The following is a 26,359-nucleotide window of genomic DNA, read 5'->3' as shown; positions in this document are numbered from 1 at the left end:
ATCAACTCACCAGTCCAATTCCTTCTGCAGAGCAATGATAGGACTGTGTGTGTGTGTGTGATAGGAATTTGATGCAAAGTAAAGATTTGAATATACTTAATTATTTAATGTATTATCCCATAGTCTTAGTAGACCCATAACTTATTAGTGTGTAGCAAATGGAAAATAGGAACTGCAGAACCATTGTGTTTAGCTCCCTTCATGGAAATATAAACACAATATATTTCTTTTTTGAAATGGGTAGGTGCACAGATGTTAAGTAAGTCACACATAGTCCAAACCTTTAAAAATGATCAAAAATACATTTCAATGGGGTATTCTTCTGTTTGCAGACACATACAGTGTTTGGCAGTATTGAATAGTTAATACAATGCAATGATAAAATCCTATTTACACGTGGCATCTATTGCATTTCTGTCCGTCCTGGGAGAGGGATCCCTCACATGTGGCTCTCTCTGAGGTTTCTACGTATTTTTAGCCTGTTAAAAGGGTTTTTAGTAGTTTTTCCTTACTCTTGCTGAGGGTTAAGGACAGAGGATGTCACACCCTGTTAAAGCCCTATGAGATGAATTGTAATTTGTGAATATGGGCTATACAAATAAAATTTGATTTGATTGATTGATATTTACTTGTGCTGCATTTACTGTTTTACTAACAAAGCATCGTATTCTAAAAGCTCCTCATTAATTTAAACATGTTAACAAATATAATACAATGTCTCTATTGTAAATGTACAAGTACAGCCACAAGTCAATAATAATATTAATCATTGTAGGGAAATAATAAAAGAACAATAACTGATAGTAGTTGCATAAAAGAAAATTCCTTATTCAGGTACAAGTACCTTTAATATGAACTGAGTGAAGTACTTAGACACATTCCACTACTGACATTTTCACAAGATGAGAGTGTTGCAGGTTGATGACAAGTCTCTGCTTGAAAATTCAATTTGTTTAAATCAAAGCTTAACATTCAACTGTTACCACGACCTTATTACAACCATCTTGCACAGTAAGATATTTTTACAATCATTCAGGTTTTAAGTTTCCTTAGAGAATCAGTGCCAAGCCCTTGTCATTGCTCTCTACATGTATTCTATTAACCATCAGAATTTGAAAATAGCTAAATCATGTCCTTTAGTCCTTGCACTTGACTGACCAACTCTAACAAACTAGCGACCATTTGATAGGATTAATAGCTCAAGAAAGAGGGAACGTGGACCTTGACTCAAGACCAGACTTGGCAAGTTTAGATTACCTGTTTTCTTTTTATAAATATCTAACCGAAACCAGCGTCAGTGAGTGTATGATGAACAGTGTCTGCAGGTTAAATGTTCAGTGCACTGTTTCAAGCCTCACTGGTTTCTCACTGTCTCGGTTTTACTGTCTTTTGATTGATCCATTTTTGCGGCTGTGGATTAAAGCTCCAATGAGACAGCCCAGACTCTTGATCTGCTATGAATGCTTCAGTGAGAAGTGCGCCTGAAAGTGGTGGGAAAAACAGACTAAAGCCAAGATGTTAGGAAGTGAGACATGCTTGAGGAATGTGCCCCAAACCCCACTGCTGAACAGCTGTTGTCAGAGCTCCACTGTATTTTCCTGAGATTTACTGGGACACTGGAACTGTCAAAACAGTTTCCTTAGCTGAGATGGCAGAGTGTTGGATAAATGTCCAGTTTGTGTGAATGCTAGATGGTCTGTAAAGTATCACAATCATGTGACATAGTAGTCAAATAATTGCAGTCAAACAGGTCAAGCGACATTCACTATCTTGACATGCTACAGAACATGACAAGCTATTGTCCTTCGGGATGCTTACTCTCATCAAATGCTGCTAGAGACTTTAATCTTTAATCTTGAAGACTTTAATCTTGATGATGTTTTCCTGCACGTGGCATCTATTGCACTTCTGTCCGTCCTGGGAGAGGGATCCCTCACATGTGGCTCTCTCTGAGGTTTCTACGTATTTTTACCCTGTTAAAAGGGTTTTTAGTAGTTTTTCCTTACTCTTGCTGAGGGTTAAGGACAGAGGATGTCACACCCTGTTAAAGCCCTATGAGACAAATTGTAATTTGTGAATATGGGCTATACAAATAAAATTTGATTGATTGATTGAGAACATTGCTTCTCAAATGTTAACTGGCACAAAGCCAAAGTGAAATTACTCTTGTAGCTGCCAACATACACCGACTGGCTTTTGCATTGTGCATTGATTAAGAAATTTTACTTATCGCTTTTAAAGCATATATGGCCTCACGCTAAATTACAGCAATGATTTATTAACCCCTTATTGATCAGTGGAAGGAGCTTTTCCTGTTGGTCACATTTTGTTACCAGAGAGTGACAAAGCCTTTGCTGTTAGAGCACGAATTGTCAAACGATCGCACAGATGACACAGGCAACATCATGGATGTATTGATGGATGGATGTTACAGTGTTACCTGGACCCTGGCCTCAGTCAATTTGGTCCTCTGGGCCAGCTCTTCCCTGGTATAGATGTCAGGGTAGTGGGTTCTTTCGAAAGCCTTCTCCAGCTCATCCAGCTGCTCCGCTGTGAACGTGGTGCGACTCCTTCGCTGCTTCCTCTTCAGAGGGAGGTCAGGCTCCGACTCTACATCAGACACTTCATCCATCCGACTACCTGGACAAACACATGGAAAGGGCATATTATGTCAGCATGATTTTAGCTGTGAACATATAATGATGTTATTAATGTGTGTTACCAGTTACTTAAACCCACCTACCCTGACACCAGTTTGCTAGTATCCTGTTTCCTGCCTTTGTATTATATTTGTTCGCACTCACAACATGCTCCACAAAATTATTTTTTCAACCAGGCACTCACATTCACTGCAGAATACCAACTACCAGATACATGGCAAATGGTAATGGTCCGTATTTATATAGCGCTTTTCTAGTCCTGATAACCATTCAAAGGGCTTTACAATACAGTTTTACGTTCCACTACTATGCAAATGAAACCCAGTTATACTTGTCAATGCAACCTGAACAAAGTAATCAATTATCTAAACTTCGAGCATGTCTCAAGGACATACAAACCTGGATGACCCGCAATTTTCTCCTATTAATCTCAGATAAAACAGAGGTTATAATACTTGGCCCTAAACACCTTAGAGATACATTATCTAATGATTTAGCTGCGCTAGAAGACATTGCCCTTGTTTCCAATGCTACAGTCAGGAACTTGGGAGTGATCTTTGATCCTGATTTATCCTTCAATAGTCACTTAAAACAAATTTCTAGGACCGCCTTTTTCCACCTGCGAAATATCTCAAAAATTTCCGTTCACAAAAAGATGCAGAAAAACTAGTCCACGCCTTTGTTACATCCAGTCTGGACTATTGTAATTCATTATTATCAGGCTCCAGCAGTAAGCCGTTAAAGACTCTGCAGCTTGTCCAAAATGCTGCAGCATGTGTCCTGACGAGAACCAAGAAAAGAGAGCACATTTCTCCAGTATTAGCATCGCTACACTGGCTTCTGGTTAAATCAAGAATAGAATTTAAAATTCAAGGCCCTTAATAATATATCGCCATTTTACCTTAAAGAGCTGTTAGTACCCTATCAACCCACTAGAGCACTCCGCTCCCAGAATTCAGGCCTACTTTTCGTCCCTAAAGCCTTGAAAAGTAGAGTAGGAGCCAGAGCTTTCAGCCATGAAGCCCCTCTGCTGTGGAATAATCTATCACTTTCAGATCGGGAGGCACACACCATTTGTACGTTTAAGAGTAGGCTTAAAACCTTCCTTTGTGATAAAGCTTATAGTTAGAGCTAACTAGTGCGGCAGAACGTAACTCGTCCTATGTTCTAAAATAAGAAGCGTTTAGTTTAAAAAGGCACAGAGGTATTGATGTCTGATCTACTGAGTGGGCCACATGGTTTTCATAGTCCTACCATACAAACCAGTACCCAGTCAGATTTACCTTCAATCAATCAATCAATCAATCAAATTTTATTTGTATAGCCCATATTCACAAATTACAATTCGTCTCATAGGGCTTTAACAGGGTGTGACATCCTCTGTCCTTAACCCTCAGCAAGAGTAAGGAAAAACTACTAAAAACCCTTTTAACAGGGTAAAAAATACGTAGAAACCTCAGAGAGAGCCACATGTGAGGGATCCCTCTCCCAGTACAGACAGAAGTGCAAGAGATGCCACGTGTAGGAAAACATCATCCAGATTAAAGTTTTTAGCAGCATTGGGTTATACAAATCAAATTTGATTGATTGATTGATTGATAAAAAGACGTAAAACAAAATAGAATAAAGACAATAATGTTAAAAAAGAAGATTCATTAGTTTTATTAAAATTTATTAAAAGCAATATCATAGAAATAGATCTTCAGTTGTTATGTTAAAACTATCAACAGAAGTAGCTGTTGATACGCTTTTTCTACTTCATTTTTGGGATATTGAGCAATCCTGTGGTAGAAGACCTTGAGGAATGTTTGGAACATACTCCAATAATTAAACATTCAGGATGTATGAGGGTGCTGTACCATTAAGAGACTTGAAAACAAGTCAAAATCAGTCCTCAGTGATACTGGAAGCCAGTGTAAAGATGCTAAATCCAGAGTAATGTGGTCCTATTTCTCATTAAAACCCTGGCTCCTGAATTTTGTACAAGCTGGAGTTGGACAATGGATTTTTGGGGTAATTCTGAATATGTTGCATTACAGTAGTCCAGGCGAGAAAGAATAAAAACGAGTCAACTGTTCTGCCAGTAAGGTATATTTTGAATCAGTTTAGAGCTGTGCCTTTGATACCAGTCCAACAATCGAGTCTGTGTAAAATAATCTTGTGATCTACTGTGTAAAATGCGGCAGATGCATCTTTGTTATCTGCACTCAGTCCGCACTCATTTATTATTCTGAGCAGTGCTATTTTGGTGCTGTGTCCCTTTCTAAGACTGAAATCGGTTATATATATGGTTCATATGTAGGAACTCATCCAACTGTTTAGATTTGACCTTTTCAAGAATTTTCAAAGTTCAGGCAGGAAGACTTTATCTCTATTCAATCAATCTCAAATCTCTCACTCTCTCTATGCTTATTGATCAGTTCACTGTGGGCGTTTCTAAATGGCCAATCAGATTCTAAATGGCCAATCAAATTATGCCAAAGTCTCTTACAGCCAATCATGTGCCTGCGGTCTAACTTTAAATCCCTTCTCCGCTTTCCGTGGTCAGCTGTCATTCAGTGATGTGCAAAACACCATCTCCACTCCAATCTCCTCCTGTCTACTGCAGAATACTCATCACTTTATCTGGATCCTCAACCACCACCAGTGTCTAGACCCCAGGGGGAATTCCTGTACAACGTTCTGCTTAACCCCCATCTCCTGATGACATCACATAGGGGTCTTAAACTCTTAAACTTGTTAAAGCGTTAATTTTAAGTTTATCCTGATTGAACGAAGGAAAGGCAGGTTGGAAACGAGTCTGTAGCTGTTCCGCATAGAGGAATCAAGATTTGCTTTTTTAAGAAGGGGCTTTACAAGAGCAGTTTGAAGTGCATCTGGAAAGATAACTTATTGTGAAGCAGGACATGTGTATTCAGAGCTTTGCTGTAGAGGTGGAGCGATCTCTGTGGGTTGTTAATTAGCTTTTTCTCCACATTCTCTCAGCTCTACAGGATTTCCTCTTTAGCAGACGCATTCAGTCATTCTTCCATGGCATTAAGTCAGTCTGTGATTTATTTTTGGATTTCTCATGTGTCACACTGAGATGATCTTAATTTAGAGTTAAAAGATCTAATTTTTCATGGTTATATTTGAAATCCCTAGAGAGAGCTTGATTTTGCATGTGAGTACAGAATTTGGCAGCATAAAATAAAGCATTCTTAACCTTTGACAGATTGCAGGTCTGAAACACAGTTTTAGTGCTCTGTCAAATATTACTTTAGACAAATATTTACTGTCTGATGAATATGTCAACACTTTCTGTATCTGTTTCTTAAAATAAAAACACTCCTGCATATCTGCTCACTGAATCCATTCGTTAGTTTTGAAAAGTTGTTTTATTTTGAGGAACGGAAATGCCCAGCTTTAGACAGTAGAGTAGGAGAGAAGGGGGTAATGTGAGAAATCGGGTAATGTGAGACACCCTCTCTATCTAGGCAACGGAACACATTTGTGGTCATTTGACCATTATGTTTTCAAGCCCCTTCCATTCCCCCCTTGCCATGAAGGAGACGTTGGTGCTGCTGCTGTGGAAAGTTTTTTCACAAAAATGTGTTTTCTCCATTTAAAAGTAAATTGTCTTGCTTTGAACTTAATCAACTGTTGTGTCAAAACAAATTGAATCAGGTAAAAAATCTTATATCATACATGTTGGTGAACTTCCAACATATAAAACCATGTGATTGATGCTAGCTGACGATTAGCCTGAATTGCTAAGAGATGTAGTTTTTTCTTAAACGGTGGCTGTGGAGTAAAGTGGGAGACATTGTTAAGTTAAGTTCAGTCTTAAACATATTTTAGTGTTATATTACATTATATATGTTTTATTTTTAATTTCATAAACATTGTAGAAAAGCCATCATGCCAAGAAACTACACCAGGAAGACAACCTGGGGCCAAACACCCCTCGAAGAGATGGAGAGTGCAGCCGCCGAGGTCATGCAAGGAAAGAAGTCCTTAAGAAAACCTGGAAGGGATAGAAATATTGACAAGACAACCCTCCAAAGATTCATAAAGAAAAAAGAGAAAGGGAAAGTAAAATCAGTAGCCTGGGGTACAGTAGCTGAGGTAAAGAGAATATTCACAGATGAGATGGAGGAGGAGCTTGCCAAACACTTGAAACAACTGACTGACCAGTTCCATGGCCTTGCTCCAGTTAAGTGCTGTGAACTGGCATTTGAATACGCAGAAAAAACAATATCCCTGTCCCTGCCAATTGGACAGAGAAACAATGTGCAGGTAAGCTAGAGTGTGCAAGAGATCACATGAATCATAATAATCATAAATGTGCTTAATTGACCAATCCCCATCATGATTCTGTTACTAGTCTATTAGTTTTGGGATTTCAACTATTACAACATGTGTTGTTATGGTAGTTTTAAAGTCGAAAAAGTAAGTGGATCACTTTACCCCCTTGATTTATCTGGTCTGTCTCACTTTACCCCAGCTACGGGGTAAAGTTAGACACAAGACCACTTTTTTAAAACAATCATATTTTCACTGCCCTTGTCCTGAAGACATTCTGATCATTTCCATTGCTAGAAAACATCCTGAATTAATGGATGTTTACACATCCATTAAATGTAAATGTGTAAATTTTACTGATATATCATTTTAACTCGCCCAGAGGGGAGCAAATGTAAATAAAAATCCTTACAGATTCAATAGGGCCTCTCACCGATTTCGGTGCTCGGGCCCTAAAAATGTCTCACATTACCCCGCTGTCTCCTACTAGTATTTATTTGAGTCCATATTGTTACTTTGGAAATACAGTGATCACAGCAGAAACCTCACAAAGGCTGTTGTTATATTAAACATTCACGTTAAGAACAGTTAATGGGCTGTAGTCTCTCTCTCTCTCTCTCTCTCTCTCTCTCTCTCTCTCTCTCTCTCTCTCTCTCTCTCTCTCTCTCTCACACACAATGACCAAAAACAAAGGGACAATGCGCAACAGGTAAAAAACCTTCCCAGTAAATTAAAAGATTCGCCCCTTATACCACTCCATCGGATTGTTAATCAACATTCAGAAGATATGAGATCTGAATTGTAGTTCTATAATCTAATAGGTTGCTATTTCTGAAGAACATCCTGTTATTGGCTTAAACAATGTAAAACATATTAATTTACCAATGAAATACATTTCATTAATTATATCTACATTATATTCATATAAACTCTGTTAGGAGTTAATTGGGAACGGCTATCTTACACAGGAGTATAATACAAAAGTCATAGTGAGATAGAGAGAGAGAGAGTGAGAGAGAGAGAGATGTGACATTGTGTGGCACAGCAAGAAGCAATAGACATGTTCACAACTTCCAACTCTTACAGGGGGATCAGATGGAAGAGGATCAAACGGTGCTTCGTATGCTACAATCTCCAATGATTTCTTAGTGTGGTTATTTATATGACAGAACACTTTTCTTTTGACTGATAAGTACAGTATTATATCAAAACCTGCGGATCCCAGCATCCCCCAGGGCACATTGCCAAGAGATGACGTGTAATGAGGGGTGCTAATCTCTCCAGACCACCTTGGTGATGTGTGTAACACCATTCTTGCACTGTGTGCCCGAGGGCAGCCCAGACAAGCACACTGGCAGGCTGAAAATAGTCCAAAAACATTAACTGCACAGCTGATTTCACTCACACACAATGTGTCCACACTGCTGTTCATGAGCAGCCATTGGAGATAATCAACATATCATCTACATTATATACATGCAGATATCCCTTTCCAATAAAGCTACTAAATTCTTACCAGGATTGGAGAGTATTTATAATTTGATATATAGTGTATGTTAATCTAGACTGTGGTATGATGTCATTTTACAGATAAAAACACATCAGCTGGGACATGGGACAAGATTTCATAATGAGCCATATTTCACATTTCTGACATTAAAAACAATTCTGAACAGAGTTCCCTCTATAATTTTGAAGGTATTAACTTTCTATGTAAAGTGCCTTGAGATAATTTATATTTTGATTTGGCGCTATACAAATACAATTTAATTGAATTACTTTGACTGCTCATGTGGTGTCATCCAAATGTCTGCACCCCCTGCAATTATATTTGACTCGTAACTAGGTTATTTACACCATGTTTTAACTCCAGTACCAGAGGTAGCGAAGTGAACTTCTGTTACTCATTAAGTTGTTGATTGGTCAGCCATCAAATAAAAAAGATCCAGACCAAACAGAAGTGAACCATTAGTACAATGCAGTTATATTTGAGCCGAAGAGCGCTCATCCTCCAACCAGAACGTCAGCAGTTCAATCACGGTCTTTCCCATCTGTATGCCAAAGTGTCCTTGGACACCCTGAATTTCCCCTCATAGAAAATCACCTAGATATACTGTATGAATGTGTGTGTGAATGAGTGAAACTGTACTGAACAGCACTTTGAGTGGTCATCAAGAATAGAAAAGCGCTATATACTGTAAATACAGACAATTTAGAAGGAGTTTCCCCTCCATATCCCTCTCCCACAACCTAACGTTATTACCTGCCTGTTATTATTCTGGCCACCTATCAACATAAAGCTTCTACAGCTGATATTATCAACAACAAAAGAGGCCACTCATTAATTATTAAGATATTAGAGTGAGCATTTTAAAGAGTTGACTATATCAAACATACATATTTTGAAAAAGAAAAAACATAGTAGAGCCAGGTCACCATTTACGCCTTTAAATGTCTTTTGTTTAAGTGTTCTCTCAAGACAGGATAGTTGCTATAACAAAAACAAACAGAATCAAATCAGAATCAGAATCAGAATCAAGTCCACTGTTATCTCCACAGTTTTGAGCTTGTTCAGCTCCAGTTGTTCTGACCACAACAGAGGGCCAGCGGTTCAATCTCCCATCTGTACCCAGACTCATCACCGTCCCTGTGAGGCCGATGACCGCTGTGCTGTCTGCGAACTTCAGGTGTTTAACAGACGGGTCTCCTGAGGTGCAGTCGGTAGTGTGGAGGGAGAAGACCAGTGGGGAGAGCACACTTCCCTGGGGGGGCGTCGGTGCTGATACTCCGGGGGCTGGTTGTGATCTTTCCCAAACCCTCCCAGTTCTCTGCACCAGCCTCCACATGTCAGTTGATCACTAATTTTCTGACAGATAGGAGGCAGCAGGTCAGGCTTAAGGCCGATATATTCTTCCCCGTTTTGACGGACACGGATACATGGGAACGCCTTCTCCGACGTGGAACGCCCTCTCCGAGCACCTCGGAGAGCCCTCGGAGAGCTCTACGTACACCTCTGATTTTTCTAACTATACGTCGGAATGTCGGAGAGCCTACGGATACCCATTGGCTGTGATTGGTCCGCTAACGACATCATTTCCGGAATCTCACATTTCCGGACTTCACACTTCCTGTTTCATTTCCTATATCACAATAAACCCAAACATAACTACGATTCTAATATGGAAAACAACATTGAAGAGCGCCTAGTGGAAGAGGTCCGGAGGTACTAGCACCTATACAACCCGTCTATGAGTACGCACAAAGACCCACAGATGATTGTTCACTGTGTGTGAGAAAAGCCGGGAGGAGGTAAATAAACAATTGACGACTTCTACATACAAAGACATCATGAGGTAGGCTTCTCTAAGCTCGTCTTCGAGAAAAAAAAAACGTTGCGCCACCTACTGTTCTGGCGGTGAATTGTTTTCAGCACTCACAGCCTTCGGAAAACCATAATGAAAAATAGTCTGTCATATCCGTCTGTCCGTAACGGAGTCGGAGTAGCATATTTCAGCCTTAACCCTTGCGTCCCATGTTGATTGCATCATCCACCAACCTGTTAGCCCGGTAGGCAAACTGCAGGGGTCCAGCAGGGGGCCTGTGATGATTTCATGACCACAGATAACAGGGCAAGGGGGCTGTAGTCATTTAATCCTGTTATGAAGGATTCCTTGGGCACTAAGATGATGGTGGGGCGTTTGAAGCAGGAGGGGACTTCACACAGCTCCATTGATCAGTTGAAGATCTGTGTGAAGATGGGGGCAAGCTGGTCAGCACAGACTTTCAGGCAGGAGGGTGACACACCGTCTGGGCCTTCCTGATCTTCTGTCTACTCACATCTTCTTCGCAGATCCTCAGGCAGGTGGGGGCTCTATTGGATTTATCTGGGGATTTATTGTTGTTGTATGTGCAGAAGGTTTTTTTTACAGTACACACATGTCCTCACAAAAACTGATGTACAATGTCACAGTGTCGGTGAGCTCATTCAGGTCTATAGCAGCAGCCTCAAAAACACTCCAATCAATGCAGTGAAAGCAGGCTTGTAATTCCAGCTCTGCCTCTTTGGTCCATCTCCTCACAGTCTTGAACACAGGCTTTGCAGATTTTAGTTTCTGCCTGTAGGATGGGAGAAGATGAACCAGACAATGATCAGAGAGTCCCAAAGCTGCACAGAGGACAGTTCGATAGGCATCCTTTATTAGAGTGTAGCAGTTGTCTAGTGGGTTTTTGTCCCTGGTTGGACACTTAATGTCTGTATTTTGGCAGTTCTTTACTGAGGTTTGCTTAATTGTTTAAGAACAATAAGCAGGAAGTCTAGATGTTTGTGCTCCATTTAAGTCCATCTGGTCAGCCAGGAGTTGTAGCGCCTCACTAACACACAGCTGAGGTGAGATGTAAACACCAACCAAAATAAATGAGCAAAACTCCTACGGTGAATAAAATGGTTTACAGTTTATGAAGAGGGGTTCTAGCTGAGGGCTGATTGATTTCTTTAACACTGTGACATCTGTACACAAACCTTTGTTAATGTAGAAGCAGATTCTGCCTCCCTTAGTTTTTCCCGATAACGCCGTTACGCGGTCTGCTCGGAGGAGTGGAAAGTCAGGCAGATGTAGTGTGCTGTCCGGGATGTGCTCACCAAGCCAGGTTTCATTGAAGCACAGGATGGCAGATCTGCTCAAATCTGTGTTTGGTCTGTTTAGGCGCAGCAGTTCATCCATCTTGTTGGTCAGATAGTGAACATTCACCAGATGGATTGATGGGAGTGCAGTTCGAGATCCACACTCTCGCAAATTATCAAGCACACCTGCTCGCTTCCCCCGTCGCTGTCTCTGGCAAATCCCATGGAGAGCCATTGCTTCTCCAACTAAATGCTCTGTAAAACTTCCCAGTTCAATAAAAAATGGTAAAAAGGTTTGACAAGTGGATTGTCCGATGTTTAAAAGTTTCTCTCTGCTGAATGTGATCAGAGAGTAACAGCTGGAAATGAATCAAATAAACAGAAACAGAAAAGTACCAGAGGATCGTAATAGTATAGTCTAAGGAGCCGTGTCCGGGTAATCTTCCAGATCAAATAAGACGAAAGTCACAGCATCTCCTGTTCGACTTTATTCAAGTGTGTTGAGAACATTTTCTGCATGTCTGTATTTCAAACTTAGTGTTCCACAACAGTCTTGTTTTGGTTCACAATCAGTGTAGCCGGGAAGCGCTTGTTGAAGCGCATATTAAAGCGGATGTTAAAGCCGAATACCTTGTCTATCAGAGCCTGACACACATTGTTTAAGGCCTACTGCCTCTCTCCAACCGCAGAATATAAATCTTGATGTATGAAGATCCTTTATCCTTCATACTCCAGATTAGGCATCACCCTCAATGCTGCCATTATCAACGCTTTATCCTTGGTGTTGTGAAGTTTGATAATCACCGGGCAGGGACCTACGACCCGCGGCCCCAACCGCCGTTGCGCTTATAAGCCAAACAAAGTGTGCTTTCCCTCCATGCCTTCTTTCAGATTAAGAACACAAAAGTTAACCCTCCTGCTCCAGCTCTACTTGCTTTCCAACATCCTGGATATTCTTTCCAAAGTCTCTGTGAACTTGGAGAGTTTCTCTTCCTGCCGGGGCAGCTGTGGCTGAGGGGTAGAGTGGTCGTCCTCCAACCTGAAGGTCGGCAGTTCGATCCCCAGTCTGACCCATCGGCCTGCCGAAGTATCCTTGGGCAAGATGCTGAACCCCGAATGGCCCCCCATAGAATAACAAAGTGCTGCGAATAGATGCACTGTATGATTGGAGTTTGAATGGGTGAATGTAAAACTCTAGTGTAAAGTAGTTTGAGTGGTCATCAAGACTAGAAAAGTGCTATATAAATACAAAACCATTTACCATTTTATGTCGTTAATGTTTCGAGCCACCTTGCGAATCAAAGCCATGGGCTTGTCACCTGTTGATTGGAACTCTGTTGTTTAGTTAGCAGTCCTGGCAGTTGTCATTCTTCGTCGTTTGATTTTCAACAGTCTCGGCATGAGTTCTCGTCAATAGGGCACTTTTTCTTCTTGCCGCTATTTCTTACACCACTGAATCACTATACGCCACTGTTTTAAAGTTTAAAAACAACAACAATAAAAATATGTTGGTGAAGGAAAGCATACAGAGTGGAAAAAACATATTTATGGCAAAATTTCAAGTATGTGACATACAGTATAATGAACCTGAATAGCGGACTTTGCTTTTCATGGATCACAGGCATATAAAATCTGTTTGTACAGTGAAGGGTTCTTCAGAGGATCACAGTTTTGCGAATGTGAAGTCCAGTATTTGTTTTAAATATGTTTAATATGAAAGTGTTTGGTTGCAGTGCATTGACACTGGGTTGTTGACAGTGAAAAGTAGAGGGCGGACATGGATATTCTTCTACCGTGTATTAGTTTATCTTCATGAATGTATTTTATTCACTACAGACGTCAGTCATGTGCTGGTGAAGGAAGGAAAGAAAAGCCCGGTCAAACTGGCTGAGACAACTAGAGGGTCGGCTCTGTAGTTTAATTAAACAAGGAATTATAGGATTAGTGCAATACTCCCATTACAGGCCACTGGAAGAGACTCAGGGAGAATATCTTTTTGTATTCCCCCCTAGCTGCACCCCTTGAAAGCTCCCACTTGAGAATTCTCAATGGATTACATGTGGCCGCAGGACACGCTGCTGCATTAATTAACTCAATTCTTTTAGAATGCAAAGATTTGTTCTCATATACACCAATGTAAAAAAAATACTGTATATATATTTATATATTCAATCTATGTCTTGTATTTTGCTGGTAGGTTGGTGCAGGCATTGTCGGTTGGGGAGCTTGGGGGTGATGGTGTTAGCTTGCAGAGCAATTTGGCACTAACTCAGCGTGACAACACTTGAGGCGGCTGCAGTAGGGTGGGATCAGTTTCCAAAAGGTATCACCAATCCTCTGGGTGCAGCTGCAATGGGATGGATTCTATTTGTTTTCCCTCCACATGTCGCTGGATTTTGGGGAGGAGAGGCGCAGAGGTGGAGGAGAGGGAGGGATATGAGTGAAAATGGGGCTTCCACGCCTCACGGTATTTTCTGTCTTCCTCTCTGTCTCTGTCAGCCCACACACATGAATTTGGCCTCCACCTTAGGCAACTTCTTTGAGGCTTGATATTTTTTGTTTGCCTTTGTTCTTTCTTTTGAATCATCTCATGGCAGTTTTAGGAGTGACATCAGCAGCCAACAAACTCACACTGCAGAAGAGTTGACAACAAAGAGTGTTTGGCTCCAATACAAGTAGGGTTGGGAATCGTCTAAATTTTATTGATTCCGATTCCGATTATCAATGCCGGTTCTTAACGATTCCCCATTTCGATTCCAAAATGGTAAAAACAAGAGGTAAAATGTTTAGATGACAAAAATATCTTTATTGGACTGGTCCTATGCACAGTACCTGTGCTTCATGTTACAACGGAGCAGCAGTGGTAAAGCCCTGTGGTAGACAGGCAAGATTACAAAAGAAAACCCACACAACCATCGCAGTTCGCTCTCCCGAGCTCTACTGGAGGTGCTAGCGAGGTGCTACTAGCGCTAGTTGAAGATGAAGTACTCGGGCTCGGAGACCGCAGGACATTAAACACTTTATAGTCTTGCTGCCTTAAATGTTTGGTGAGCTTCCCACAGGCGTTGCACTTTGCCTTGTCCTCATTGTATTTTTTACAATTTTATCGCGGCACATCTTAGCCACCTTAGCCATGCATGCTAGTTCGCGTCTAAACAAATGGGCGGGGTGTTGCGTAGTACATGACGTACTCACATATGCAGGTCCTGGCAGATACATACGGCGTCCTTGCATATTTTTTTTTACGGGTACACTGTACTTGGCATTTTGGATTTGGTTTAATTTGGAACAGTGTTTCGGTTCCCAACCTTAAATACGTGGAAAGGTGCAGACAAGCTCTCATGCTATATCACTTAATTGAATTATGTAGCCTACACTTAAAGTATATACACCAAGGAAACCATAATAATTTTATCTGATTTATATACCCACATTGTTCTAGATGTGAATTATTTTTGAAAGTTTCCAAAATACAGATACAGATATTTTGAAAATCTAAATAAAATCAGCTTTTTCAATGAGAAAGTCACATGGCAGCCTAAAATTACATTATTTAATGATAATAACAATGCACAGCATAAAATGTGTCAGTTATTATGTTTGTTTATTCAATTTTCCAGAAGTAGGCCAGCGTGATTCAGTATTTTTGGATCATACATCATTTAATAATACGCTCTCTGCAGAAGCATCTGCACAGGTTTGTGAGAATTTGTGTTTCTGCATAATTTTCACTTATATGAGTTTTCTCCTGGGGTTGCTTTGCCATAGTGGAGACTATAAAATTATGACAGTGCACAACCGGTCTAATGTTGCCGGCAGTGCGCGGGCAGCTGCACTGGTGGTTTGGTATCACATGGTAGCAGCAGCCTCACACTTGCTTTGGATGGCAGCACAATAAGGATCCCAGGATGGAGCAGAATAAAGTTTGACAGGCCGCTGGATCAGGAAGGTCAGCCACATAGCAGAGATTATGGTAATGAGACAGACGCCTAGAGCCGATAGAGGGGCTAAACCTGGACTTCATCTTTGTCTCAAGCAGATCGCTCGATTGGCATGCTACTTCTTATCAGGAGAATGGGAGCATGGTGCAGCTCCTCACACACACAGAGAGAGAGAGAGGGGGTTTGCAAATGTGCTGTGGTATAAATAACAAACAGTATGCTTTGGTTTAACACAACAGCCTGGTTTTGTTACAGAGTGAATACATTTATATAGAAACACATCCACGCTCAGATCGCTGGCATCATGTGCAGCAACTACACACACACACACACAGTCTCCCTCTAAAAAGACATGTCTAATTAAACAAGTATGGACATTCTGATTACTTAATAGCGATAGCTGTAATTCAATTTTCCTGTTCCAGGGAGAGTCATTTATCACCAAATTACCACCCTATTATGTTTTTCAGAATGTGCACTGAGATCACAAAGCCTGCTGTGTCCCTCAGAGTCAGGCTTTTATTTAACTTGAAAAATCTCAAATGAAAACAATTGAAACATAGTGCTTTAGTTTGGTTGTGATATAACAATTGCTCTTCCTCAATAGGATAATTCTGATAGCAGGGTGAAAATGTTAGAAACCTATAAGCAGTAATTGCAATAGAGGTAGCTTCCCAAGACACAAGGTATTCAATGTAAATAAAATAACACATTGGGTCAATTTAAATTATGTAATATACCCCTCAGATTAATTTGTTTATTGCATTGTTAATAAAAAGGGCCCTGTAGAGTGAATTACAACCATAAGGGGACAAAACATAGTGACATGTGACTAATTTAAGGGGCTTGATTCAGATCAAATTTACACACAAAAATTACTGAAACGTTTTTTAATGCTGCAGATATGTTTTAAGAATAACCAAATGGCTGCTAATAATAGTTTCTACATTAAAAAAATTGTTGAAATTACTGCGACTCCACTGTCCAACTCTGCTGATAAAAATGAGCTTTATAAAGTCAGTGGAGATGCAAACAATCTCTCCTCTAATTCACTCTCTTTATGTCTTCATGATAATAGAACTGTAATTCTAGAAATACAGAGGTTGTAGCTGTCCCCCCAGAAAAAGTCCCCACCTGGGACACCACACACCAGAATGGCAGCAATGTGTGTTGTCGTAAAGGTTTTTTTCCTGTGTGCAGTCTGTGATAAGGATCTCTTTCTGCTCAGCTTTAGGGCATGATTTAACCAACCTGTCTGCTCTCATCACCACTGACACTCTTCTTTTTCACACCATAACTGTACACACCTCCCTTCAACATGACAGACTGCAAAGTCCAGTCAAGAGAATCTTTAACACGATGCACAAGTTTATACTCTGCATTTAGGAAACGTGATTTCCTAAGCATAGAGTTTATGAATAACATGTCAAACACAATATGACATTTTGCTTGTTATTTCCTCACATTTTGCTTTTTGCATGTTATTTCACACCACATCATTTCTGTACTTAAATCCTAACCCTAATGGTGTTAAATGAAGCATGTGCTGACATGTCATGCAAAATATCATTACAGTTTTATTGTATACAATGCTGTGTGATGGTGTTAAGACAATTTTCTTAGTTTACTTTTCATAGAACAAAGACTGAATTAGCAACCCTCTCTGCACATTAACATTGCACATTATGCAGATGTAGTAAACATTTTGTGACTTGCAGACATGGTCCTTAAATGTTTTCATCATTCATTCATTCATGATTTTGATGTATGTTATGACAATGTACTGTATATATTGTACTGAACATTACGTATACTGTAGTCAAAGAAAAAGGCGTTGAAATCCCTTGAACGTTTAAAGTGCAATTCATTAAAGTGTACTCGGCAAGAGAGCAATTAATAAACTAATGGAAAGGTCAAAGTTGCTTTAGTCACATTCAAGACCATTCAACATCAATTATTATAGTGGATAACACACAAAAAACATTTCACCTTAAAAGTTGCCAGTAGAAACAACACTAAGCCTGTTCAAATGCTGTGGCTGAGTCACAATGCTGTTGGGAATGAAAGCTAGCAGCTACATATCCTCAGCCTTCCCTGTTAAATGAGCTTCACCTCTGCTGCTCTGCAGCATTGTACACAACCTACTACAACATGGTCTAATACAGAGCTGAGAGCTGCATCATATTGTCAACATGATGAATATTCACAGAGTAATCTAACATTTGATCTATGCTTATATTGGACTAATGCATGTAAACCCGCCTCTGTATGAACAGAGGTTATAACCTTCATAATTAGCCAAAACTTAACTGTGTATGTGTATCATAGTTGGGCTATTGTACATAAATAAATATCACTACACATGTGGTACACACATGTATACTTACTCTACATACTTTTATAATCTGGATGATTATAAAACTAAACTATATTTAACTCCACAGCACTAAGATCTCAGAAGCTGCATAAACACTTCACTCAACATGCTTGCTTATTACTTCCATTATATTTACCATTCATTCCAAAAACCAAATTTAACAGACCAGATAAACAGTGTGTAAAAGGTCTTTTCTCTCTTAAGCAGCTGAAGAGTTTCGAATAGAAGCATGAGAAACAATGTGGACAGACTGAAGTGGAAGCTGTGGCACTTTTAGACATCTTGTCTTGGCACTACAGGTCCTTTTACACCTCTTATTGGTCAGCTGCCTCAGTGACAAAGTTGACTCACTTCAAATAACGGAGGCCCAGGAGCCTCCCCGGGCCTTTCAGGGCCAACAGAGGAAGTCCCCCAGGAGGCCTTTGGACATGAAAGACCACAAACTGCTCTGCTGCACTCTAAAAGACTACAGCAAACACTTGCAGACGGAGTCCCTAAAGCTAAGCAGCCAAGCAGTGTAAGCATTATAGAGGTCAAACTATGAAGAGGCATGACATGGAACTGACAGATGGGGGAGGTTGTTGGGACATGATTCAGATTTTTTTTTTCTCACTATTGCTGAATTAAAAAAAAAAAAATCCCATTCCAACACAGATTATCTAGTTTATAAAGAGTCTTAACAATGCCCAGACTGGAGTAGTTGTCATATCTCAGCATTAATCTTGCTTTTCTCATACATTTCTCCCATAATATCTGTGAATTACGATAAACACACAATATGCCAATCATCTAGTATTTATGTCACCTATTGATATTGGAATATGAATAAATTAATAGTGTCTCGACAAATTGTTTTCTGTAGCTAAGTCCGGGTGGTTTATATTTAATAACGTTGTATTTTGTAATACCATAATAATATCATATCAGCTATAGGTTCATACATTTTTTGCTGCAACAGTATATTTTCATTTAAATTGCAGATTTGTTTATTCGTGTACAATACAGGGCCTTAAATTGTAGGTTTGAACATTTGAAAATGATTCCAAGAACACAAAAGAACGTAAAATAAAATCTGCCAGTTGGCAAGAGAAGCTCCTCAATCAACAATGGCCTCAAATTCAAGCCCAAATGGGCAAAACTGAGACGACGCTGAGACCAGCGCTGCAACAACGTTGATGCCTCTGCACATGCTCCCATTCATACAGTTCAGCATTGTTCCCGCCTTTGTTCCAATACAGCCCCACATAATGGTATTTAGTCACAACTAATGCAGAAAAAGTGTACAGTAAGCAGCAGGAGTGGAGTGATTGCAACGTAGGCAGTTTCACAATGATGGAAAATATTTTCCAGCAGATGGAGGAACTGTGCTGAGAAATCCAAACTATTGTTGGTTTCCTATAAAAAACATTTGAGTGCAGCCACAAACACACAATCTCAAAGAGAACTATATGGAGCTGTTAGGCGAGTTGTGTGCTCTGGATAGAACTGGCACTGAACTCAATCCAGCCCACACAAAGATGTTGGCTTTATCAGGGCATTATGTCTTAGCAAACTATTAATGCAAAGTCTTTATCTTCTTTCCACCGCAGGCACTGGCATGCATGTGTCTTTATTTTGTAGATAAAAACATAAGCCATAAACAAAAACTGCTGACTGTCAATATAAATACTGATAAAGATTAGAGCTGGGAGCAAATATAATAATAAGAAGCACTCTTAAGATATACTCAACACAGCAAAGCCCTCACTGGATAGCTGCAGGCTTAAAGAAAGCAATTGGAGAAAGTTTTAAAGAGCAATAGAATAGTCTTTCTTTGGGAGAAAGTAGATCAACAATCAAAGCAGTGCAAATAAAATGAAGTGACTTGTGCTTGTTGACTCTCATTCTGAATTCAGGTTTCAAATATTTGAAATGTACCGATATAGTTGGTGCAGCATTGGAAGTCAGTTCAATATCTGAGAAGCACATAAAAGTTAAATTGATATCAAATTTACATTCATAGTCGTTATGAATGGCCCCATGACCTTCCCTGCTGTCTCCCCTATGGGCACTTTTTTTTGCTTTTGTCCAGCAGGAGTTTCCTTCGAGGTAAAATTATTCTGTTCCCAGCCAATTCACAAAATCAAGGCCTCAAAGCCTCAAAATGTTCAAGTAGTCATATTTTAGATTAAAATAATGCAACCATTTCAACATTGAATCATAATTCTACACTAATATGCTGTAAGTGTTTTGAATATAAATATTCAAACTACTTACAAACATGTTATTGTTTTTGCTTATTTCCCTTTCGTCTGTAGTACACTGTCACTATTTTGTAACAGCATTAAATAAACAGGTGTGAGAAAACACATGACTTCAACAAACAAAAGACTGACTGAACAGACTATAGACATAACTGAATCTCCTTCTAGCTCTTCAATTTGAGCTGCCACTTTCAACTTCATCTTTCCATACAGAGCTCAAAATGTTACAGTACACTGTTAAACCACATTTTCTCATCAAAACAACTGAAACCATTTCAACATTAGGAAATGTTACATTGGACTCTGTAACAACGTTTTTTTTTACCTCCAGCCAAAACAGGAGTCAGAACAGCAGTGTGGTGAGTGGACCCCTGCATAGCCTCCCCCTGCAGATGTATGTTCATTCAAAGCCGGAGCATTAGAAATCAGCTCAGCGGCACAGAGGAGAAGCTTTCCTTTCAGCGTTTTGGTGTTGTCTAGCTCAATCGTGTCACTTTGAGGGAGTCTATTCAGAGGTATTCATGCATCTGCCTTCAGGCCACAATGGCTGCCACTTTATAAACTGTCAGCCTACTTGCCTGAAGTCTTTGGTTTATATTGTTTCCTTTTCCTTAATAAACTTGGAGGAGTTCATCAGCTCCTTCAACAGCCAGCCCAGGCACAAAATAACAGACATAACAGTATGAGCTTTTTTTCTCTTATTTGTGTATCAGAGGGCCACATCTAAAAGCACACATGCATGCCTATTATCTGTAGCTGCCTGATTGGGGCTAAAAATATTCCACAATGCTGATGTTGAGACTGTCATTTGTGTAAAGGTAAGTTTCTTAGATCAAAATCTTTTCAATTTTTCTGTGATTATTCCTGCTAAAATCACATGATCACGCTGAGGAAAGTCCTTCCACAGAACATCACACAAAATGTAACTATATCAATAATAAGTTCTGATAAATTAAGTGAATGAATAAGGAGTGATACCATTTATTAACTTATTGAAAATAAACACGTTCTTTGTACAGAGATCAAGTTTTGAAATTGGACTTTGGTACTTTTCTGTTTAGAACTGTATCACTTTTCAAACATAATTTTGTATATGATTCTCACACACACACTAAGCTTCATCATACTGAGGAGAAGGCTCTGATAACATCTTAGAATAAATTTTAAGTATGAAATTAGAATAAAATCCTGATAACTGTGCTTGTAATTTTATTTTGCAAAGTTGTGAAATTAATGCATTGAAAAGGCAGGCCTGTTGTTGTGGCGCAATGAGATAAAAGCTGAAAAATAAAAGTACGCTACTTGAACACAGTGATGCCATAAAAATGTAAATCTTTAAATCCATTTGAAAGTTCTACTCTACCGCATTGCTCATAAAATCTGAAATATCATTTTGCTAGATATGTTTTTCCACAAAGTAACATAACACAACAAAAACCTCAGGTAGCAAACCTATGTTTTCTTACTATACATCATTGTCAATTGTTTTTTTAAATGCAGGCAATATCATTGAATATCAAAGCTGATTACTATGGCCTGTATAATAAAAATATCAACAACAATAATAATAATAACAGTTACGATAATAGTAATACCTCTATCTATCTGTTCTACACTTCAAAACATATTTTTTTGTATCGATTTAGATATTTTTAGTTTAATAGGAAAGAAACCAGCTTACCTCCACACAGACAAATGCAATACAATTGATTCAGTTGTTATAAAATCATCTTGCAATAAGCAAGCTAATTTTTAAGATCTCGACCTTCAATGCAAAGTGCCTTGAGATAATGTATATTATAATTTGGCACTATACGAATAAAATTTAATTAAATTGAAACATTTCTTACAGTGTAATTAGAGAAGGAGAAAGCAGGTCATTAGACTAATATAATTTGATTTGACTAGTAATGTATTATTTATCAATTAAAGTCAATTTAGACAATTTAGGACCATTTGAACAATTTAGAGCAACTTATTAAAAGCACAGATCTAATTTCAAATGAATTAACAGACAATATAATAAATCCCTTTGACTGAGCTCCGCTGTTAAATTGTCTACAAACTGCAATAAAGTCTGTCAGTGACAGATGTGGTGTGCATTTTTAAGATCGATACTCAACATTTTCTATTTTTGTATCCTGTAATATTATATTTTACATAGCTGTCAGTATCAGCATTAACCCTTTAATTTTGATGGTACCTTATTCATACAATAAAAGTATACATTATATTAATCAAATATGATCAGCAGCTTATTAATCCAGTGCTTCTGTTAAGAGTGCGCTGCCTGATTTATTTTCCTGAAGATGCACTGTGAACAATGTTCATATCTTGTGTGTGTCGCAAATATTTGAAAATGTGCCTCAAATTATTTCAATGCAGTGACGGAGACATGGCCATTAATCCACTTTCATACCTTTCAGCAGCTTGAACATTTACCCCCTACCTCGAGAAAAAAATATATACCAGGCTTTTATGCCCCAGTAATCTCTGTATATTTAAGGTCATTTTCTAGCCAATTACACTGGATGGCTGCATTTGGTGAATGTGATTTCTTACATGGATTGATGGAGAAAACCATGAATAAGCCATCTAATAGATCCAAGCACACAGACCTCTGTATGGAAAATTCAATCAGGATTCAGAAATGAATTAGGCCACTCTGAAAATAATTCCTTCATCCATTTCCCAAAAACAGGAAACGCTAACATGAATAATCAGTTATACACACTTTATTATCACTCTCTCAATATGTTTGGTCATTTCTTTGAAAAAGAAAAACAGAAAAAAGCTGATAATAATAGGATTAAAAAAGAAAATACAATATACGGCTGTAACCTTTAAATAAATTATAATAATATCAGTTACTGATATAATACTTGTTTGCCTAATGTTATCAGGTCACTGAGGGCGCTGAGGTCATATTCTGATTGGCTAAGTTTGGGACTTAATATTATAAATGATTGTATAATATACAATTCGATCTTTTTAAACTCTGACTATCATCTTTCAATAAACTTTTAAATGATCAAAGACTATATTGTGTTGTCCTAATTGAAAGCAAATCAATAATCAAGATAATCTAAAGTAGATATTAACAATATGCCCATTATATGATCCATTATATGATTTGAAAGACATGTCGCATATGTGAAAATAAATGAATGTGTGGATGAAAGAACCTACCTAAAAGAACATGGTGAAGTGGTGTAGTGCCGAATCCTGTGGTCAGCTCTGTTTGATCCTGCAGCAAAGTATGAGGAAGGAACCTCTCAGTGGTTTGTCTGTAATGTGCTCTTGGATCAAATTAGTTGGATGAAAGCAGATCCCGACACAGTGGCAGCTAACAAACCAATCAAGCACAAGACATTAAAATAACCTCTTAAAACCTCTATTTTTACCTTCAAGAAAAACATTCAAACCCTAAAATGTATATAATGGCACCATTCTATCAATTGAAAATATTCCGACTCAGGCAGCATTTTTCTGGTTGACATATTTGATAAGGTTGGAAGCTATAAGATCTCTGCTCATTTAAAATAAGTTCCATGTGTTTGAACAAACCTTTACCATGAAATGTTTTTGTTAAAAACTGCTCCACTGACACCATCTAGTAGTGTGTGTGTAGAAAAACAGCATGTATTTCACACTGGAGTGGCACAGCTGCAGTTCATGAGCTCTCCACAACTGGGGCTTCACCACAGCATGCAGTGAGGGCTCAGCTCATTTAAAGACCAACCAAAGTGTTGACATTTTATTAATTTGCTGTTGCCATATTGTTTATTTTATGCGTTGTGTTTCTCTGTTTGCTTTTATCCTGTGTGTATCCTTTGCAAATGGGATGTTAATGGGATGCCCAATGCTTTTGACTGCCCTCAACCCCATTTTGCCTGTTTGCTCTTTGTGCGCGGCTCCTCTTTTGTTGGCTGATCAGCTTCCCAATGGGTCGCCAGACAAGATTCTTGGCATTTGTCGGCGAAATGAAAGGAGGATTAAGGGATGGCTACTGAACACTCCATAGCAAAGATTGGGCTGCTATTCTCCTATTCAAAGCTCCCTCTCTGTTCAGCAGCTAGCCTTTATACATGTTTGTTTTCTAAAACATATCACTGAGAAGTCCAGAGTCCTACAAGAAATAAAGGAAAATCAACAAGTAGGTCAGACCTGACAAAAATGCTAATGGATGTTGTCAAACAGCGGAAACCATATTCAAGGTTGTAATTACAACTATTACAGCTGTGAAGTAAGTATTTTCTTTTAAAGCATCACATAGGGCTGAATCATTTCATTAGTTGAATTATCAGTTAATAAACCGATTATTGTTATCACTATCACTATAACTATTATTATTATTAGTAGTAGTAGTAGTAGTATTGTTATTATTATTATTATCATTATTATTATTATTAGGATCATTTTCTAATTAACCAGATGGTCGGCGGTTCAATCCCAGTCTACTCCATATTGCCTGCTAAAGTGTTCTTGGGCAAGATATTGAACCCCAAATTGCCCCTTACCGTTGTGTTGGCAGTGTGTTAGCGATATATATATATATATATATATATATATATATGCTTTAATTAATGTGTAATTAATAGAAATTGACATGTGGGAAACACATGTTAAATGGTTCCCATGGAGTTCTATGAATGAGAATATATTACATATTTAATACAAATTATTAACTGTCTATGCCATCTGAACATTTCCATTGTGTTTTTAATGTAATGTTTCATATGTTGAAACCTAAAACTAAAACCTTGTTCTCATACTTTTACATCGGGAGCCCAGACAGATCCTGTCTCATGTGGTAAATAGGCTTTAATTAATAGACAGGCAAGCCTGAAAGCAGCACTGGCACCAGCTAATATGATGAACTCTCATTGTGGCAGTGTCACCTCAAATGTCTCTGATAAGCAAAAGCAGGAGAGGATCAAAGCCTTTAAGCTGCTCACTTTTCTCCAACAGCTTCCTCCTCTCCTCACCTACTTTTTGCTCCTGTGCTCTAAGACTGTGTGTTGAGGCGAACCTGGAGACAGCACATGAATACTGTCCTCAGGTCAGCACATCACCACATGCTGCTGCATGAACACAACAGAAACATAGCGTTCATCACGCTCACTAATAAAAAACATCTCTGTACTTTAGTCTTGATGCAGCGTTTCCAAACCATATTTCACTTGGTTTTCATGACACAATATCCTTATTGGAGAGAATTATTTTGCATTCATTCCATGGAAGCCACTTTTAGAACTGATGTCTCCAGAGGGGGTACAATCCCATTTGCTAAACACTAAACCTCTGCACCTACAGTGACCGAGCACACTTCCGCTACAATTTATTCGTCACAAATATAAAAAAATATTTATTTTAAAGGTTATTTGAACAGACTTTAAATCAGACAGCTTTAGGAAGCAATAATATGCATGTATAGCTACAACAATTTTGTCATGTTCAAGAATTATTAGTTGTAAGAACATGATCAGTGATAATTAGAAAACCATTGCAGACCACCAAACTTTCATCTTATGAATATAATGTGTGCTATATGATGTTATAGTTAGGTGTCTCTATCAACATTTATACAAAGGTGTTAGTGTTATTTCTGGTTATATTTGGCCATTGTGCATGATGTGTGATTTTCAATCAGATTTTCCATTTTTATAGAAAATTTCAATGACATTTGACGTTATAATACGTTAATATTACTGTAATATTAAAAAAAAAAATGTATTAGTCTTTCAATCACTAAATGACTGGAATCACCTTTACATTTAAATAACTTTCGGTCTGAAAAAAATGAGCCCAAGATTGCAGGTGAAAAATAAAAATGATATTAAATAACGTTTCATCTGTTTATTCTAATTATTTGTTTAGTTAGGTCAAAATAAGACATTCATGTTTTTTATGTGTCTAAACTGCTCATTTAGTCCAACCCATAGTCCAAACACTTTACACTAGCAAAGGAGATAAGCATGTCAGCATGATTATCATGAAAACGATGACATAATTATTAATGCTTATACGACTCATCTGTACTGCACATTGGCTTCCAATTCCCTCATCTCTTTTTTAATATGTCCCTTATAATGTGAGTTGTTGGTGCAAGGCAGCAGGGAGGAAAGGGGAGGTTAATCCCAGTTTAATACACAGATGCACAGCCCAGGACCAAGGTTGTGATGATTGTGTTATCTCCAGCCAACATTTGGGTCCCCCTCAATTTCAACCCG

The 26,359-nt window shown here is 38.7% G+C and overlaps 1 protein-coding gene across 3 annotated transcripts in view; it reads right to left on the bottom strand.

Annotated features, from left to right (window-relative positions):
* The window catches only part of LOC128442388 (paired box protein Pax-7-like), a 62,962-nt gene that overhangs the window by 32,868 nt on the left and 3,735 nt on the right, over positions 1-26,359 (bottom strand). For all 3 annotated transcript variants that reach the window (XM_053424821.1, XM_053424822.1, XM_053424823.1), the window contains exon 5: positions 2,441-2,640. In XM_053424821.1, the coding sequence (XP_053280796.1) occupies positions 2,441-2,640 (200 nt within the window). The remainder of the gene's footprint in view (positions 1-2,440; positions 2,641-26,359) is intronic.

The sequence above is a fragment of the Pleuronectes platessa genome, chromosome 6 (assembly GCF_947347685.1).
Source record: "Pleuronectes platessa chromosome 6, fPlePla1.1, whole genome shotgun sequence".
In the NCBI taxonomy this organism is placed as follows: Eukaryota; Metazoa; Chordata; class Actinopteri; order Pleuronectiformes; family Pleuronectidae; genus Pleuronectes; species Pleuronectes platessa.
Note: the sequence above shows the minus strand (reverse complement) of the source record. Positions and strands in the feature narration are given on the sequence as shown.